A 19,481-nucleotide genomic window follows, 5' to 3' on the forward strand; every position below is an offset into this window, starting at 1 on the left:
TGACATATGCAGGAGTCTGTGTGACTGCCTGAAAATTCTGCTATACTAATTAGTTTGTTCCAGAGCACGGCCTCGCGCAATTACCGTATTTTTTCAGCTACTGTCCAATGAAAATTTGGCAGACGTGCAACTGCATGAATCTTAAAAATAAGCACATGCGTTATTGTTAAGATCTTTAATTTTGAACCTCAGACTGCGGACTCCCTCATTTTGCTGCGGACTCCCTGTTTTTGAGGGTAGGGAGTCCGTTGGACTCCCGTGTTCAAAGGTTAATTTCTACCCCTGCTGTTATACTATTGATGTGAAACATGGGGCAGCCACACGAGAGGAACGTGAATCAATTTCGTAGATGTGTACAACACTACAAAATAGTGCAATGTCTTTGATTAAAATGAAATACATGTGTAATAATAAAATCACACCGCCGTCTGTGTAGAACTGGTGCTGCCAACTGTGGTTGAGTGTTCCCATGCTATTTGTGCACATTTAGGAGACAGAAGCTTGACATTGAATCACTGAACACACAGCTCAGCTCAGCTCAACTACAGAAGTCACCACTAGGTGGCAGCAGGGAGCCAAATGAAGCAGATGCATTAGTAAAGGTGAGAATTAGAAAGAGAAATGTGAAATATTAGCAAGCCACAAGAATAATTTTATTTAGAGTAAGTTTCTTTTCATATTTCTCTTTTTATTTTCTGTTTAAATATGTGATTGTATAATTAAACAAATGGTTCACATATGCGTAGGGCAATTATATATTTTTTTTCTTCAATTTGTTTCGTTTTTTTATATATATAAAAATGCTTAGTTGTAAGTGGATACACTTTCAGCTGAAAGACCTAAAGAAAAAGCTGCAGTTTATAGAGTCTCAGCTCCATGCTAAAGATAAACAATTGGTTGCTATGGAAACTGAGCTGCGTCTAGTCAATCGCAGTGTTCTGTCTCAGGAGGCAGATAAGGCAGAATTGAAGGCCCAAGTATGTAGCCTGTGTGCTGTTCTCTGCTGTGCTGTGCCAATCGTAGTGCTGGTGGTCACCTCACATGATGAGTTGTATAGTCTAATGAAACCTCAATCATCAATGCTATCGCCAGTGTTCTCCTCAGATTTTTAATGCATGTCAGGTCTGACATGCCTTCAAAGCTGAAGCTGCTTTTGTGACATCCCATAGATTCTCTGACATGGGTTAGTTGCCTAATCGACATGCCTTAATTTCCATGTGCGTTTACTTTGACAATCGCTACATAGTCATGCTGTGTTTTCACAGCTTGATGTGTACTTATCTTCGAACAGATTGAGTTTACCTGTGTATTTGGGTTGCTTATGACATGCCTAATTGACTCCAATTATTTGAATTGCTCAATTGCCTGACATGCCATCTTAAATTCTTTGGGAGAACCTTGTATCCTACTAACTTATTCTATTTATAGAGGAATCTGCAACAGATGCCATCACTGTTTGGTCGCGTAACACCTGACGTAAGCTGTCACTGTCACCCTTTATGTGATTTGTGTGAACAACATGTGTTGTATGACTTATCTCTGCATTTAAGCTTCTGTGTATCTCTATCTCCTTCCAGTACTTAAGGAAACCTCAATCCCTTCCACACTCACATTAATGGTCATTGTTAAACTCACTGACTCGTTATTGTTACAGTTAAACAATACGAGCAAAGATGTACAATTACTCAGAGATGCAAACATCACACTGGAGAGAAGGTTTACTGCAGAGTACGATACAGTGAGTACCCCATTCATCATATTAAGCCGCCATCCATTTAATCAGGTTTAGTTAAGCACCGCAGCAATGGCTCAATGTTAGAGTGCTCGCCTCGCATGCGGAAGGTCGTGGGTTCAACTTCCGGCCGGGTCATACCAAAGACTTGAAAAATGGTACACACTGCTTCTCTGCTTAGCACTCAGCAAAAAGAGATAGAGTGTGAAAAAAACTTCCCGTCACCGGTTGATGTTAGTAAGGTCATACAGTCGTAAAAAATCTGCTTCAAATAAATTGTGCAATGAAAGAGCTGCCAAAAACTGGACCGAGCCAGATTCCTGGAGTGGGTTACTGATGTGGATTTAAACCCTTGAGTCCAATATAGAATAAAGTAACCGAAAAAAAGAAGAAGAAGTTATCTTCACCTGCAGGCATGAAAATTTTCCGCGTTTCCGCAGATTTCCGCTTTTTTCCCGATCCCAGAATTGTTTCCGCGTTTTCCGTTTTTTTCCGAGTTTACGTGCAAGCTAGGCAGCAGGCTAGACTGGTACCCGTAGCCGTAGACGTGTGTGCGTGAGCGCGTGTGTGCGACATGTGTGCGTGAGCGCGTGTGCGTGACGTGTGTGCGTAAGCGCGTGTGTGCATGAGCTCATGTGTGTGGCGTGTGTCACGGTGTGTGTGTGTGCGGCGTTTGTGCGTAAGCGCATGTGTGCGACGTGTGTGCGTGAGCGCGTGTGTGCGACGTGTGTGCGTGAGCGCGTATGTGCGACGTGTGTGCGTGAGCGCGTGTGTGCGACGTGTGTGCGTGAGCGCGTGTGTGCGACGTGTGTGCGTGAGCGCGTATGTTCGACGTGTGTGCGTGAGCGCGTGTGTGCGTGAGCGCATGTGTGCTGAGCGCGTGTGTGTGATGTGTGTGCGTGAGCGCGTGTGTGTGCGACGTGTGTGCGTGAGCGCGTGTATACGACGTGTGTGCGTGAGCGCGTGTGTGCGACATGTGTGCGTGTGCGTGAGCGCGTGTGTGCGTGAGCGCGTGTGTGCGACATGTGTGCGTGAGCGCGTGTGTGCGTGAGCGCGTGTGTGCGTAAGCGCGTGTGTGCGTGAGCGCTTGTATGCGACGTGTGTGCGTGAGCGCGTGTGTGCGACGTGTATGCGTGTGCGACGTGTGTGCGTGAGCGCGTGTGTGCGACGTGTGTGCGTGAGCGCGTGTGTGCGACGTGTGTGCGTGATTACGGCGGTGTGTGTGACGGTTGTGTGCATTCTGAGCGCGTATTGCTGCTGTGAGCGCTGTGAAGCGCATCTCTTCCGCTTGTTGGTTGTTTCTTGCGTTTTTGTGTGTAACGTGAGCGGCATGTGTGTGCGGTTGTGCGTGAGCCGCATGTGTCGTGACAGTGTGTGCTGAGCGCGTTGTGCGTGAGCCCGCTGTGTGTGCCGCAGTGAGCCGTCAATTCACTGCAAAGCGGCGCCAGCGACAAACGCTTTAAAACTGGATGTATATAATTTAGTTTTGAGACGTTGTAGTAATTACTGTATCAACGTCTTAGCTCATTACAATTTTTTTTCTTTTCCCATTCTTTTTTTGGGTGGGGCTTTTTGGTTTTGCCCCCTCCCACTTTTAGATTGGAGGGCGGCCGTGGCCCCCCCTGCCCCCGACGTCTCGGCGCCTCTGATTGTGACCCCAAAATTAAAAAACTCGGCCTACCGGTGGAAGGGGTACTTCCGCCCCCCGGGCTTTGGAGTTACCCCCTCCCCGCTCCTGCGGGGTTTCCAGTGTTTTCTTTATACGTCATTGTTCATGCCCTGCACTTTATTATGTCTTATATATGTCGCTTATTCGCACTTATTCCTTGTTGCCTTTGTTCACGTAAGGGCATCACTCTTGCTCGCTTTAGTAGGTTAGGGTTAGAAGCAATCACGGGTTATCAGTGCTCAAAATGTTGAGTGAAAACACTGCGGGGTGAGTGGAACTTGCCTAAATGCTCATTTCACTCGCCCTTGATTGAACTGCTGGGCGACTACCTTTTTGCCAATGCATGCAATGCATCGCCTCATATTTCAGCTGGCTGAGTGTCTGACAACAGTGTCGGCCAAATAATTAACTTCTGCCCTCTGACACAAAATATGTTTGTATATATTATATACTTATTATGATACTTAGTGCATTTTTATGCTGATACCTTCTGATACAGATAAGCAGTTTATTGTTGAACATTTTATTACAGGCCAGTGGATTAATTTTCGGAAGAGTGGATTGAAGTTTTGACTGGCCTATATTTTTATATTTGGGCGACCTGGAATTTTAACGAGCTTTGAGCACTGGTTAGGATGCATATATTAAAAAATACATTATACATTATATCCTGATTATATACATTTTTTATCAAACACTTGCAGTATCAGTTCTCCTAATATCTTCTTTATCCATACCTTTATTCTACTGCTTATAGTTTCCAGAAGGAGAAGACTGAGAGTGGTAGCTGAAGGAAGGATATGAGAGTGCATCTAAGCAGCTAGAGAGAAGGCAAAACGGAGCAGGAGAGACTGCAGATGGAACGGGACCGTGAACACAACTCTGCAGTAATCATGAAGGTGTGCCAAGTTATTAGTACTGTGTCGCTGTATAGTATCTCATACTGCACAGGATAAACATCAGTAACCCAGTGTTACATAGATATCTCACACTGGCACAGGTATAAATATCAGTACCAGCTGTTAACATAGATTCTACACTGGCCAAGGATAAATATAAGTAACCAGCTTGTTAACATAGATAGCTTCACACTGCAGGATATATCCAGTAACCAGCTGTTAACCATGATACTCTCAACTGCCAGGATACCAATATAGTAACGTCAGCTGTTAAACATAGATATCTCTCCACTGCAGGAAAACTCAGTAAGCCAGCTGTTAACATAGATATCCTCATCAACTGCCAGGATAAATATCAGTAACTCAGCGTGTTAACATAGATATCACATCACTGCAGGATCAAAGTATCCGTCTAACCAGCTTGTTACATAGATCATCTCACACTGCAGGATAAATATCAGTAACTGCGTTAACATAAGATACTCACCTGCAGGATAAATATCCGTAACCAGCTTGTTAGACAAGCTACTCACACACCGTGCAGGATAAACATCAGTAACCAAGCTTTAAACATAGATATCCACACGACTGCAGGATAAACACATCAGTAACCAGCTGGTAACATAGATATCTCATCCTGGCAGGAGAATACAGTATCATCCAGTAACACTGTTAACATAGATATCACACACTGTCAGATAAACTATCAGTACCAGCTGTTAACATAAGATATCTCACACGGCAGGATAAATATTCAGTAACGCAGCTGTAACATAGATATCAACACACTGAAGGATAAATATCGTAACAGCGTTAACATAGATATTCACACTGCAGGATAAATATGCAGTACAAGCCTGTAACATAGATCAACCGTCACTGAAGGATAAATACTCGTAACCCAGCTGTATACATAGATATCTCCACAACCCCTCGCAGGACTAAATCACTCCGTAACCAGCCTGTTAACATCAGATATCACATCACCTGAAGGATAAATATCAGTAACCAGCTGTTAACATAAGATATCCACAGCCTGCAGGATAAACATCAGGAACGCCCAGCTGTTTAACATAAGATATCTCACACTTGCAGATAAACTATCAGTAACCAGCTGTTAACGATAGATATCTCACACTGCAGTATAAATATCAGTAACTAAGCTGTTAACATAGGATATCACACACTGCAAGGATAAATATCAGTAAGCGCAGCTGTTAACATAGATATCCACACTGCAGGATAAAAACAGTAACTAGCTGTTAACATAGATATCACACTGACTGCAGGATAACCTATCAGTAACAGCTTTAACATTAGATATCTACCCGCGACTACTGCCAAAATAAATACAGCTAACCCAGCTGTTAACATAAGATATCAGCAACTGCAGGGATAAACACACAGTAACCAGCTGTTAAACATAGATATCTCACACTGGCAGGGAAACATATCATAACGCAGCCTGTTATAATAGATATTCTACACTGCAGGATAATATCAGTAACTAGCTGTTAACATAGATATCACACACTGCAGGAATAAACATCAATCAACCAGCTGTTAACATAGATATCTCTAAGCACTGAGGAAAATAACAAGTAATCCAGCTTTTACCAAGAATATGCTCACACTGGCAGGATAAACATCCAGTAACCAGCTGTTTAATATAGATAGATCTCTCACCACGGCAAGGATAAATATCAGTAACCAGCTGTAACATAGAATCTCACATCTGCAGGATAAATATCAGTAACTAGCTGTAACATAGATATCACACACCTGCAGGATTAATATCATCACAGCTGTTACATAGATTTCTCACAGCCTGCAAATAAACATCATGTAACAGCTGTTAACATAGATATCACACACCCGAGGATAAATATCCGTAATCCAGCTGTAACATAGATATCACACACTGAAGATAATATGAGTAACAGCAGCTGTTAACATAGATATCACATCACGAAGAATATAATATTAGTAACGTCATGGCGCTGTAAATCATAGATATCACACACTGAAGGATAAATACTCATAACTCAGCTGTTAACAAGATATCTCACACTCTGCAGGATAAATACTCAGTAACTAGCGTTAACATAGATTAATCACCACTGCAGGATAAACTCAGACCAGCTGTATATAGATATCTCACCTGCAGGATAAATATCAGTAACCAGCTGTTAACATCAGATATCTCACCACTGCATGTGATAAATATCAGTAACCAGCTGTTAACATAGATATCTCCACACTGTCGGCAGATAAACTCAGTAACCAGCTGTTAACATCAGATATCTCACACTGCAGGATAACATCAATAACAGCTGTTACATAGATATCTCCACACTGCAGATAAATAAAGTAACCCAGCTGTTACATAGGATATCCACACTGCAAAATTAAACATAAGTAAACTAGCTGTTAACCAGATATCACACACTGGCAGGATAATATCCGTAACCACCGCTGTTAACTTAATAGATATCAACACTGAAGATAATATATAGTAAGCCAGCTGTTAAAATAGATATCCACAGTCGAAGGATAAATATAGACCAGCTGTTAACATAGATATGCACATCACTGAAGTGATAAATATCAGTAACCAGCTGTAACATAGATATCTTCACCTGTCAGGATAAATATAGAACTAGCTGTTTAACATAGGATATCAACACCTGCGGAATATACATCAGTAACGCAGGCTGTTAATGATTAGATATCCACAGCTGCAGGATAAATATCAGTAACGCAGCTGTTAACATAGATTCTCTCGACACTGCCCGATAATATATCATAACAGCTGTTAAGACATAGATATCTCCCACTGCTAGGAAAACAGTCAGTACCGCAGCTGTTAACATAGAAACTCACCTGATGGGCGAGATAAATAAAGTAACCCAGCTGTTAACATAGATATTCAACTGCAGGATAAACATCAAGTAACCAGCTGTATTTAGATATCTCACATCTGCAGGATAAATATCAGTACACACTGTTAATCATAGATATCAAACACTGCAGGATAAATATCCAGTGAACCGAAAAAAGAGCTCAGCCAGCTGTTAACATAGATATCTCACACTGCAGGATAAATAATAGTAACGCAGCGTACACATCGATATGCACACTAGCTGCAGGATAAACATCAAAACCAGCTGTTTACTATAGATATCTCACACTGCAGGATAAATATCAGTAAGCCAAGCGTTAACATAGATATCTCACATTCGCAGGATAAACATCATAACCAGCTGTTTAATATAGATTATCTCACACTGCCAGATAACATATCAATAACACAGTCTGTAACATAATATCTCACACTGCAGAATCAATATCAGTACCAGTCTGTTAACATAGTACAACAGCACTGCAGGATAAACATTCTTAGTAACCAGCTGTTAACCATAGATATCTCACCTTGCAGGATAAATTATAGAGTAGACTTCCAGCTTTAACATAGATATCTCACACTGCAGGATAAACATCAGTAACCAGCTGTTAATAAGATATCTCACACTGAGCAGGAAAAATATCAGAACAGCTTGTTTAACATAGATATCTCATCACGGTAGGATAACTATCAGTAGACTAGCTGTTTCACATAGATATCAGCATGTCTTTCACTGCAGGATCAATATCGAGTAACCGCCTGTGTAACATAGATACTCACAGCCTGCAAGAACCATCAGTAACTAGCTCGTAACATAGATACTCACAGCACTGCAGGATCAAATATCGCGCACCAGCTGTAATCATAGATACACACAGCTGAAGATAAATATTAGTAACCCTGTTAACTATAGATACACACACTGAAGGATCAATAATTAGTACCCAGCTTACCATAGATACTCACATTTCAGGATAAACAATCCGCACGGCAGCTGTTAACATAGATATCTCACACTGCAGGATAAATATTCAGTAAACGCAGCTGTTAACATATATATCTCACTCCGAAGGTAAATATACGAACAGCTGTTAACATCGATGCACATTCAGATAAACATCAGTACCAGCTGTTAACATAGATATTCACACTGAGGTAAATAGTCAGTAACCAAGCTGTTAACATAGATCTCTCATCACTCGGCAAAATAAAATTCAGTAACCAGCTGTTTAATATAGATACTCACAGCTGCAAAATAAACATCAGTAACCAGCTGTTAACATAGATGTTCCTCGTTGTAGGATAAGTGTCAGATCGAGGAAAGTGCAAGGATGAAGGTAGGGGAGGAGCTGGAGAAGATACAGCTGGAGTTGTCAATGTACCGTCACCGGTTGGAGGCGAGTCAGGAGAGCTGTTCAACTCTGCGTGAGGAGAGGAACTCTCTAGCTGCCGGTAAGCGTGATGCAAGCACGCGCACACACATACACAACCACACACGCATGCACGCACGCACGCACGCACACACACACACACACACACACACACACACTTGTACACTATCAGATGCACATGCACACACGCATGCACATTTGCAGGCACACCATCACACAGGCACACACATGCGTTTACAAGTGTAGGCACATACGCACACATGCTGAGAGGGTCTATGTCCCCCGGGTTATTATCGGAGGGTACCCTGGTAACTATTTGATATGTCGGACCGTACCTCGCCTACTCCACTAACGAATCTAGGGAGTCACCTACGCCTACTCCCTAACCCTAACCCTAACCCTAACCCTAACCATATCAGATAGTAACCAGGGTACGTTCTGATATATCGAACCGTACCCAGGGTACCCTCCTATAGTACCCTGGTGGACATAGACCCTATGAGCTGCACACATGCACACATGCACAAATACACTATTGTTGACCATTGTTAACTGTTGTTAGTATGGTTGTTGACTATTGTTGACTCTTATTATCTGTTGTAATATAACCATTGCTGACTGTTGTTGTTCACCGTTATTGTGTAATCATTGTTGAATTTTGTTGTTGACTGTTGTTGCATAACCATTGTTGACTGTTATTGCGTAACCATTGTTGACTGTTGTTGTTGACTTTTATTGTGTGACCAATGTTGACTGTTGTTAATGACTTTTATTTTGTAGCCATTGTTGACTGTTGCCGTACCCTTGTATACTGTTGTTGTGTAAGCATTGTTATTGACTGTTGTTGAATATTGTTACGTAGAGGTTCACAGTTTGCGGCAAAGCCTGGCGAGACAGGAAGCACGAGTATCAGATGTGGAGCAGCAATATCAGCAGACACTTGCCAGCACGCACAACCAATCCTTGTATGATGTTGAGCGTCTGCATAAGGACCGTGGCAGCATCGAAGGGGAGATGAAACAACTAAGGTGTGCCACTGAGCTGCAATTGCAGTGAGCTTAACTTGTGGCGAGAAATTTGCTTTCATACTCTTTGTGGTAACTGAGAAATATCAAAAATATCATTTTTAGATAAAAATTCAAAATTTGTGTTGTTAAATAATTACGTGCTTGAAATTTAATGAAATCTTTAGGCTTGAGCATAGAGATACATCTCATCTATAAATAAAACGTGATTGATTTGATTCATCTGTAAATAAACACTTTCTCTTTATTAGAGCAATGCCCCTGCAAACACTTGAGTGTATCCTTAACGAGACCTCATTACTAAGCATTATTTTTAGAACGTTATTACAGAATGCTGATTGACTAGAGCTGCCTGTCGATCACACCAGGCACGTAGGTCGGTTGCCCTCCCTGAACGCACAGTGTTTCTGTTCTCGACAAATACCTCTGATAACTGTCAATGTATGTGGCTGATGCAGAAGAGAGTTGGAGCAGACACAAGGGGCGCTGCGGCAGGCGCAGGCCGCGGTCGCCACGCACGAGCGGACAACGGAACGCTTGCAGGAGCAGACGCTGCAGAGTGAAGCACTGCGGACGAGAGCAGCATCGCTGGACACGCAGAACTCTCAGGCTCTCGGCATCATTGCTGAGCTAAAGGCAGAGCTGGCTGCTCTCACTGCCACTAACCGCCACCTGCAGGTGCAACGACATATAAAACCCTCATCAACATATCAATCAGCAATCTCACAGCAATATGCGCGCACACGCATGCACGCACACGCACACGGCACACGCACACGCACACGCACACGCACACGCACACGCACACACACACACACACACGTATATAAATATACATTACTTTATTATATATATCCACAAATGCAGACACACGTCATGGTTAAGTATAAATCAACAATCTCACAGCAACATGTACTTAACTCAGCTGGGCCTGAATTAATTTCATGCAAACATTGATCCCTCTTAGTTTAATAACAAGTTCCTGGCCTAGGCAGTTCTTGCAATCATGTTCTGTAAGCAGCTTTGCTTACTTATGTATAAATTTTTTTTTGCCTGCATTATTTAACGTTATTTCAATGTAGAAGCTCTTGTGTAGATAAATAGACGTGCTAACTTCAACCCTCTTCTACATTATTATTTGTGTGCATTTCCATTGCTATATGTTAGGCATTCTCCACATTGACACTTGTTTAAAAGACTATGTTTGTTCTGCATTTCTATGAGCCAACATTGCGTATCATGTCCTTTGTGCACCGCTTATAACTTGCGTAAATTTTACCTGCAATAAACTCTTTCTCACTCTAGCACCTCTCAATGTCCAGGCTGTTATCATAATTACTCTTTTCCAGAGCTAATGCTTGTCGATGTGAATCAATGATTCTATGAACCCTTGCCTTGTACAGGAGAAGTTGGAGGAGGTAGGGATAGAAAGGAAGGCTGTGGAAGCACGGCTCGACAAGCAGCAGTTGTCTACAGAGGTGCAGCTTCAACATGCCGAGCAGAAACATCACCAGCAGCAGCGCCATCTAGAGGAGGATAAACAAGAGATTGTCACCCGAATCAACAAGGTAATGTTGTTACACAGCATCTGTGTATTCTCTCCACATTTTATTTACTTCCCTGAATCACAAATACAGTCAAACCTGTGTGTGAGGGTCACTTAAGGGCAACTTGTAGTGTGACAACTTGTTGAGAACCTTTATAGATGTGTTCATTCTATGGAGGTTGTTTTATTGTGTAACTCCCACTCAATAGAAGGGCCAAAAATCATACTATAGACAGGTGCTCCTTCTACAGAGGTGTCCACTAACATTGGTTTGACTGTGTGCATATTAGGCCTTACAAAAACAGGTAAGTTTTCGAGGCAGTATAAACATTCACCATGTTCTTATGTATTTTGTTTTGTTTTATCTATAAACTTGCAAAGACTTGATGAAACCAGCTGCTGTAATATTGTTTCTAAACCTGAAATTTGATTTGATGCACATGATTTAAGCAGAACTAGTTTCATCATCATTAATTATATGCACTTCCACCAATGATCTTCACTCAATCTCTACACCACGAATGATTAATGTGATACCCTCCCGCTCACAGATCACTCATTTTTGTCACAGTACTACTCTCCACATCATTCCCTCACACACCATTTTTACATGTTACACTTGTGTATCACACACTTCCCTGCTCACTGTTCATTATTGTTATGTCTTCCCTTGTATCTGTTGCTCTCTCCCTGACTGATCAGTGTTTGTCACAGTACTAATTTCCCTTAAACTGCCATTGTTATATACCCTGGTCCTCCTGTATGTATCACACACTCAACATTCCTTATTTTCTATATGTATCATGACCTCACAGTCTGTTCTTGTCACATGTATCCCTGTGTGTATCACACCTTTACAAACTGTCATTGTCACATATACCTCTGTATGTGTCACATGTACCCTTTTGTGTGTGTGTGTCATATGTACTGCTGCATGTGTCACATGTACTCCTGTGCATGTCATATGTACTGCTGTATGTGTCACATGTACCCCTGTGTGTGTCATATGTACTGCTGTATGTGTCACATGTACTGCTGTATGTGTCACAGCCCCCACTCACAGTTCTGTCTGGGCTGCATGCGCTTGCACAGCTGCTTGCACAGCTGCATGAGACAGAGGCAAACCTCACCACAGTCACTGAGTCCAAGAACCACTACCTTGCCAACCAGCACATGTACGAGCAGGAGCTACAGTCACTCAAGGCTCAGCTGCAGGAGGAGGAGGCTGCAAGGAGGGCGGGGGAAGAACGCACTGCCCACGTTGGCCGCGAGCTTGAACTCGTGCGTAAACAGAAGGTAGATGACGACTCGTTTTGTGCTATAGCAGCTGGTGTGGGTACTCGGGCTGCCATGGCTATCCTGTGTCCGTGGTTACTAGGTATCTATGGTTACCATGTATTAGAGGTTACCAGGTGTCAGCAGTTACTTTGTGTTCATTATTACTGGGTGTTTATGGTTACCAGGTGTTCATGGTTACATTGTGTCCATGCTTACCAGGTGTCCCGTGTTACTTTGTGTCCGTAGTTTACCAGGCATCCATGTTTACCTGTGTCTGTGTTACCAGGTGTCTGTGGTTATACCTTGTGTCCGTGGTGACTAGGTGTCTATGGTTACCCTTGTGTCCATGGTTACCAGGTGTCCATGGTTACCAGGTGTCCATGGTTACCTTGTGTCCGTGGTTTACGCGAGTTACGTTACACCCTTGGTTACCTTGTGTCTGTGGTTACCAGGCGTCCATGGTTACCAGGCGTCCATGGTTACCAGGCGTCCATGGTTACCTTGTGTCTGTGGTTGAATGTATACCTCTTCGATTCCCTTTAAAGGAACAGTAGCCTCTAGGTTCTAGGGTTATTTTCAAGCTAATTTAGGTTTATAAAATTGCGGCTACATAAAAAGTTTCATGCGGTTCAATCACTATTAGAAATATTTTTAAAAAAAAATGTTTTGAAAACTAACGACTACCAGTTTGATACAACGACGGTGGCGCACACTCAGAGCGCACGATATGAAGAAGTTGCGCATAACCATTTTTCCAGCCAAGGGCTTACAGACCGAGGGTATTCTTATTTATTCATTTAAAAGCCAAAAGGATTGTAATATCTTATAAGAACACAATATTAGTTCAAAGTTATAATATGATAAATTTGCCTAAAACTGAATGATCCGTTCGGTTAAATAGCATTTAGGTATAAATATAATATTGCCTTATTGTGATAGCTGCCGCGCTCCGTCATTTACCTTGCAAAAAAAATGGCAAATACGGCAACTTTTCAGGGTGGCAGCACGGTCGCGGGTGTCATGGCCGTTCAAATTTTGTAGCGTTGATGTGTAAATAATAATTAATATCTGGTGACAAAATGACATGTGGGTATAGACGATTTGTTAACAGTAAAGTACATTTTTTGTATGCAGTAAAATCCTGAGGCTACTGTCCCTTTAACAAGCTCACCATGCACTTATATGTTTTTAGTTATATGAATTTTAGTTTTTAATATGTTTTTGCTTTATATTCGAAATTTATTAAGGGCCCCCAAGTAATGAAGTTTCTTACTAGTTTTGTGGCGCTGCATGGTATGAAGCTGAGGTCGGTTATATGTGACGGCAGTGCACAACTAAGACTGCTGTTTAGACTGTCGATTATGAATTGATTCTGACTGGCAGTGTTTTAGACTAATTTTATACCTAGTATTCATTAATGTGTGTAAGAGTGCATTATCTCTGGCATTCATCGAGAACTATGTGATATTTACTGTGATGATGCACGGCGCCGGGATAGGGGACGCTAGGTACTATGTGAGGCTCTGTGACATACGTGACGCATACCATGGCGTGTTACCATTACTGTGACTATGTTGCTGTGTACAGGCTGAGACCATTATGAAGCTCTGGAGCATATGACTGGAGAAAATACCATGCTTTGTGACTATTACTGTGACATAATGCTGTGTTCCAGGTTGCAGACGCCATGATAAGCTCTGTGAAGGCTAGCAGAAACACACGCTCAGACCTTGAAGGCGGGCGCGCTGCAAGTGGAGAATAAAACCAGGTGAGCTGCTACAATGAGAGAGGCAACAACTTCGCGACGGTCTTGTACGAACAGGAGAACTACATGCCGTGATCCTACAGCAACACTATCGAGGCAGCTGCAGGTAGACAGCGCCCTCTAGGTTTCACAGCTGGCAACACTGTAGCGCACTCCTTAATGTTGCAGAGAGGGCGCCCCCATTTTACAGCTGCAAACTGTAGCACCCTCCTATGCTTCTCAAGTTGCAACCGCAGTGCCATTCTTGTGTCGATAGCTTGCCAACTGCCCAGCGCCCTCTATGTTTTAGCGCTGCCAGCTGCAGCAGCCCTTTATGGTTCACGAGCTGCCACTGCAGTGCCCTCCATGTTCACAGCTCCACTGCAGTGCCCTCTATGTTTCACAGGCTGCGCCACTGCAGTGCCCCTATGTTCACAGCTGCCACTTCAGCACCCTCTATGTTTCACAGCTGCCACTTCAGCACCCTCTATGTTTCACAGCTGCCACTGCAGTGCCCTCTATGTTTCACAGCTGCCACTTCAGCACCCTCTATGTTTCACAGCTGCCACTGCAGTGCCCTCTATGTTTCACAGCTGCCACTTCAATGTCCCCATCTGTTTTATAGCTGCCGGCGCAGTGCCTTCCGTATTTACAGTTAGAGGCCATATTTCTATCCAACCAAACCAACTGTAAAGTTTTGCGGCCTACGTTGGTTTCGCCTTGTAACATTCTGCCACATGTTAGTGTGATGTACCATTCCATCATCATGTGGTGTTGTGTTCTGCTATACTTCAGTTCTTTGGTGTAATTTTGTCACTTATCACCTGTGTATTGTATGAATCGAAAGCATGTAATTAGTGTCATGCAACTTGTACTGTAGGATTTTGTCATATGTGAACTAAAAATGAACAGACAGTACTCCCCTATGTCATTATTTAGCAGTTAGTCATGCGATCATTCATTGTGTTACAGTCCAAGCTGATGGCACTAAAGCAGAAGTTTAAGGACCAGAAGTTGGAGCTAAACCAGTCATTTGACAGATCAGCACAAGAGTGGCAGGATCACAGGTAGGTTGCTCAAGTAATAAGCATCTTACATAAGAGCATAGTGGTGTGTGATAACATAATGTAACCAGAAGATAAGATCATACCAGCATAGGATAATATGATATAACCCTAAGATAACAGTTTAACAACATGTGATAAGATAATATAACCATAAGATAAGAGCATATCAGCGTATGATAAGATATTATAACCATATAAGATAACCATACGATATCATAGCACAAGTTATAGCGATAAGATGCATATGAAAAGTTGCAAGGTAGAGATTAATGTACATTCACACCAGCTAAGATAAGATGCTTGGGATTACTGCAGGGATAGCGTGGTGCAGGAAAGGAGCAAGTTGGCGGCACAGGCACACCAGCTTTCCGTCGAACTGGAGGCAGCAAGAGAGCAGCTGGCGATGAGGAGCAGGGAATCCCTGCAGCAGCAGGAGAAGTTACTGGATGCCGAGGTGCAGCAGAGAGACACCGACACAAAGCTGCGCTGTACGCAGGAAGCGCTGCGCCTAGAAGTCAGCCTGCAAGCATCTCTCAACAGCAGGTGAAGCTCTACAAAGAAGGGCTTTGTCATCTGTGTCACTCATTAACTAACTTTTTATTCAGCCACAGGTTGAATATTGACACTACTACACACCAGTACACAGCACAACACACTACTACACAGCACTACACACTACTACACACCATATCTTACACACAGTACACACCAGTACACCACCAAACACAGCACAACACACTTTTACTACCAGCACGACTACCACACCCCCAGTACACACCCAGTACAAACAACACAGACACGAACACTACTTACACCACCAGTACACCCACCAGTACACACCAGTACACAACCACTAACAGGCCCAGTACACACCAAGGCAGTACACCAGCACAACACACTACTTACACCACCAGTACACCACCCAGTACACCACCAGGCTTACACAGCACAACCACCACTACTACACACCGAGGTACACACCAGTACCACACCAGTACACACCAGTGACACAGCACAAAAACACACTTAACTACACGACCAGTACAGCACCAGTACCACCAGTACACAACCAGTACACACCACTACACACCAGTTACAAACACCCAGGTTAAAAAAAAAAAGAAAACCCGCCCCAAACAACACTACACACTACTACATCACCAGTACACCACCAGATGACACACCAAGTACACAGCACAAACACACTACTAACACCACCAGTACCACACAGTACACACCGAGTACACACCCAGTACACAGCACAAGCACACTGTACTACACACCACGCTAACACAAACAGTAACACACCAGTACACCACCAGTGACACAACACTACACACCAGTACACAACCAGTTACACAGCACACACACACTAGCAGCACAGCACAGAACACACTACTACACACCACTACACCCAGTACCACCAGTACACAGCACAACACACTACTACACACCACTACACACCAGTACACACCAGTACAACAAAGACACTTACACCATAAGCATACACCACCAGTTTACACACCGAGTAACACAGCCAGTACACTAGCACCAACACAACCTACTACGACATCAGTACACACCAGATACACACTAGTTACACGAGCCACATACAACGACTACTACACACCAGCTACCACACCAGTACACACCACTACACGACCGAGTAAAAAAAGAGCACACCAGTACACCAAGGCACCCAACACATACTACACAAACACAGACAGCACTACTACACACCAGTACAGCACCACGTTACACAGCACAACCAGGCCACTACTACACACCAGTATTACACCAGCATACCACATCAACACAACACGCTACTACCACACCAGTGACACACCAGTACAACACCACTACAGCACCCAGTTTACACACCAGTAGCACACCCAGTACACAACCAGGTACAACGCAGCCGCAGCAACACACTACCACCTGACGATCATCAGAGTACATGTCAATGAACCCACGGACCAGCCTACACAGCTACTACACGCACCACTACACATTAGTACACTTACGCGACACCACACTAGCTTACATCACCCACTACCCAACACTCTTGACAACACCACCTCACAGGCACCTCACACGCACCCTACACACCAGTAGGGCTATCAGTCACTACAGCACCACTACACACCACATCCAAGCCGTGCCACTACAACCATGCCTACCTGCCACACGACACACGCGGCCATACGCATGTGCGGCTGTTGGGCCAATTCTCGCGACCTCACACCAACATGCCATATCATAGGATACCAGTAGCCACATCATGTCCCCTAACCTGGTAATTGACTACCTGTTCTGTCGATCTAACATGTTCATCTCTATGACTGTACGTCAACGCTGTCTTCAGTATGCCTGAGTGGCAACTGGGACGGTGCCTTTACACTAACTGGAATACTCTCCTCTCAGGATGTTCAGGGAGTTGGGAAAGCGAGTGCGTAGATAAAGGACAGGTGCGATGCTAAACAAACAGAGACAGAATCGATAGGCATTTCCTCCACCGTTTTCTCCAACTAAGTGTACAAAAATGCAGCAGTAATTTTACCTTCTCTGCGTTCATCTTCCTGCGTGCTGACTCCTTCTCTCTCCGTCTCTTCCCCTTCCTCTTCCCCCCCTGCTGCCCTCTCATTGTTCTTGCTCTGCTCCGCTCCTCTCTGAACTCCTCCCCGTCCCTTCCTCTCTCCCTTTCTCACATTCATAAACACGCATGCCACCTGGATTGTACCTGTGCATGATGATGCAACATGTGTGCTGTGTCGTGCCGCACACACACTTAAACCCTCGCCTCAAGAATTAATCTTTTAATCACTTTTTAAATCACTTTTTTCAAATCGACTTAATCTGCTTTCCCTTATTTTTGCGAAGTTCACCTGTCTATTTTTTATTAAGCTGAATTCTTTCAATCAATTTTTTCAAATTCAATCTTTTTAATCACCCTCGTAATCTTTTTCCTCTCGCTGGGCAGGACGGTACCCGGTAGTTAGGCCTGCTTCAGGGGTGAGGAGAGGCTGCAGAAAGCAGTATGGAGTCACATATCAGGCAGCCTTACTGGCCTGGCTCGGGCACCGATCAAACACTGCCTTTACAGCATACACGCCCCTATCGAGACCTTAGAAAAGGTACAGCGCCCCTCACCATTCCACAGGGCTAGTCAGTTCGCGTTTTAAACTAAGGAGCGGACGTATATCGAAACCGAGGCGGGTACGCAATGGTCCTTGGTCATGATGGAGGTTGTGGAGTAGCATTGTAGTCAGGCTAAAAGCTGGGCGAATTTGCTACCGGGACTACCCAAGACTTTGTTTGTGAGAATGGGCGCGCGAATTGTGGATGTCAACGATGTAGGAATTATAAGCCAGATTGGCCAACTCCGATGGTTGGCGAAAACGTAGATTAACGATCTTCTAGAGTCTATTCCCATTAAGCTTACTAGATTAGATCTGTAATTTCCGTCGGATTCATTGTGAGTCTATTACGCCTCCCTATGAGCGACTCGCGGGCGAGCTATTTGCGGCGCCAACGCTATTATGGGCTGTGGGCATAGGCGGATTGGAGATATATTGCTGGATGAGTTTATAAGGGGCGCCGAGCCTATGCCGGCATCGGTGTTTCTGGATTAGTTGGGAAGTTGTTCAATTCAGTCGCGGCCCCAATACAAAGTTGGTAGTGTTTAAAAGACCCAGCTTTTAGATATTACGTTAAATGACTGCATTGTTGCTTATACAGCCACCGCAGTACATCATTGACGGGAGCATAGTCGTTTACCTGTCTATAGAGACCATTTCATCAATAGTAACAATTAAATTTCTAAGTAAGTAACCAATTTATATATTTTGTTAAAGCATTTTTATCCATGGGCGAGCGCCCCCGAGGTTGGTTGACAAATGCATCTCGCGTTTTCAATAATTTTATTGCTTTATACTCCTAGTCGTGAGTTGGTAGGGACATGGCAGAGATCAGCTCGAGCTCAGGTTGTAGGCCTCACCTGGTTAGTCATAGTAATTACGCAGAATCAATGTTCGGACTTGACTGCGGCTGGTTTTTTAATCCGATAATGCCCGTGAGGCATGCCTGCCGCCTTACTGGTCGTTCTTCAAGATAATTGTGAATGTTATTCGACAGGGCCCAGGCGGCACCGCAGCGGCCCGCAAGCGCGCCGGCGCCGTCGTTCACAGGTGATAGAAGCGCTTGCCGATCTCAGCCCTAACCGTGG

The 19,481-nt window shown here is 43.7% G+C and overlaps 2 protein-coding genes across 5 annotated transcripts in view; both read left to right on the forward strand.

The window, feature by feature from the left end:
- Window positions 1–4,243, forward strand: part of LOC106809109 (ELKS/Rab6-interacting/CAST family member 1-like) — a 24,063-nt gene extending 19,820 nt beyond the window's left edge. For 3 of the 4 annotated variants that reach the window (XM_014812071.1, XM_014812068.1, XM_014812069.1), the window contains 4 exons: window positions 491–602; window positions 831–977; window positions 1,655–1,738; window positions 4,160–4,243. In XM_014812071.1, the coding sequence (XP_014667557.1) occupies window positions 491–602; window positions 831–977; window positions 1,655–1,738; window positions 4,160–4,192 (376 nt within the window). In that variant the 3' untranslated portion in view covers window positions 4,193–4,243. The remainder of the gene's footprint in view (window positions 1–490; window positions 603–830; window positions 978–1,654; window positions 1,739–4,159) is intronic. The other variant, XM_014812070.1, reaches the window with a different exon arrangement.
- Window positions 4,212–19,481, forward strand: part of LOC106809111 (myosin-11-like) — a 27,188-nt gene continuing 11,918 nt past the window's right edge. The window contains exons 1-6 of the mRNA XM_014812072.1: window positions 4,212–4,300; window positions 8,507–8,657; window positions 9,459–9,624; window positions 10,080–10,299; window positions 11,025–11,189; window positions 12,260–12,463. Coding sequence (XP_014667558.1) covers window positions 4,259–4,300; window positions 8,507–8,657; window positions 9,459–9,624; window positions 10,080–10,299; window positions 11,025–11,189; window positions 12,260–12,463 — 948 coding nt within the window. The 5' untranslated portion in view covers window positions 4,212–4,258. The remainder of the gene's footprint in view (window positions 4,301–8,506; window positions 8,658–9,458; window positions 9,625–10,079; window positions 10,300–11,024; window positions 11,190–12,259; window positions 12,464–19,481) is intronic.

This window comes from Priapulus caudatus, unplaced genomic scaffold (assembly GCF_000485595.1).
Source record: "Priapulus caudatus unplaced genomic scaffold, Priapulus_caudatus-5.0.1 Scaffold329, whole genome shotgun sequence".
NCBI classification, from domain to species: Eukaryota; Metazoa; Priapulida; class Priapulimorpha; order Priapulimorphida; family Priapulidae; genus Priapulus; species Priapulus caudatus.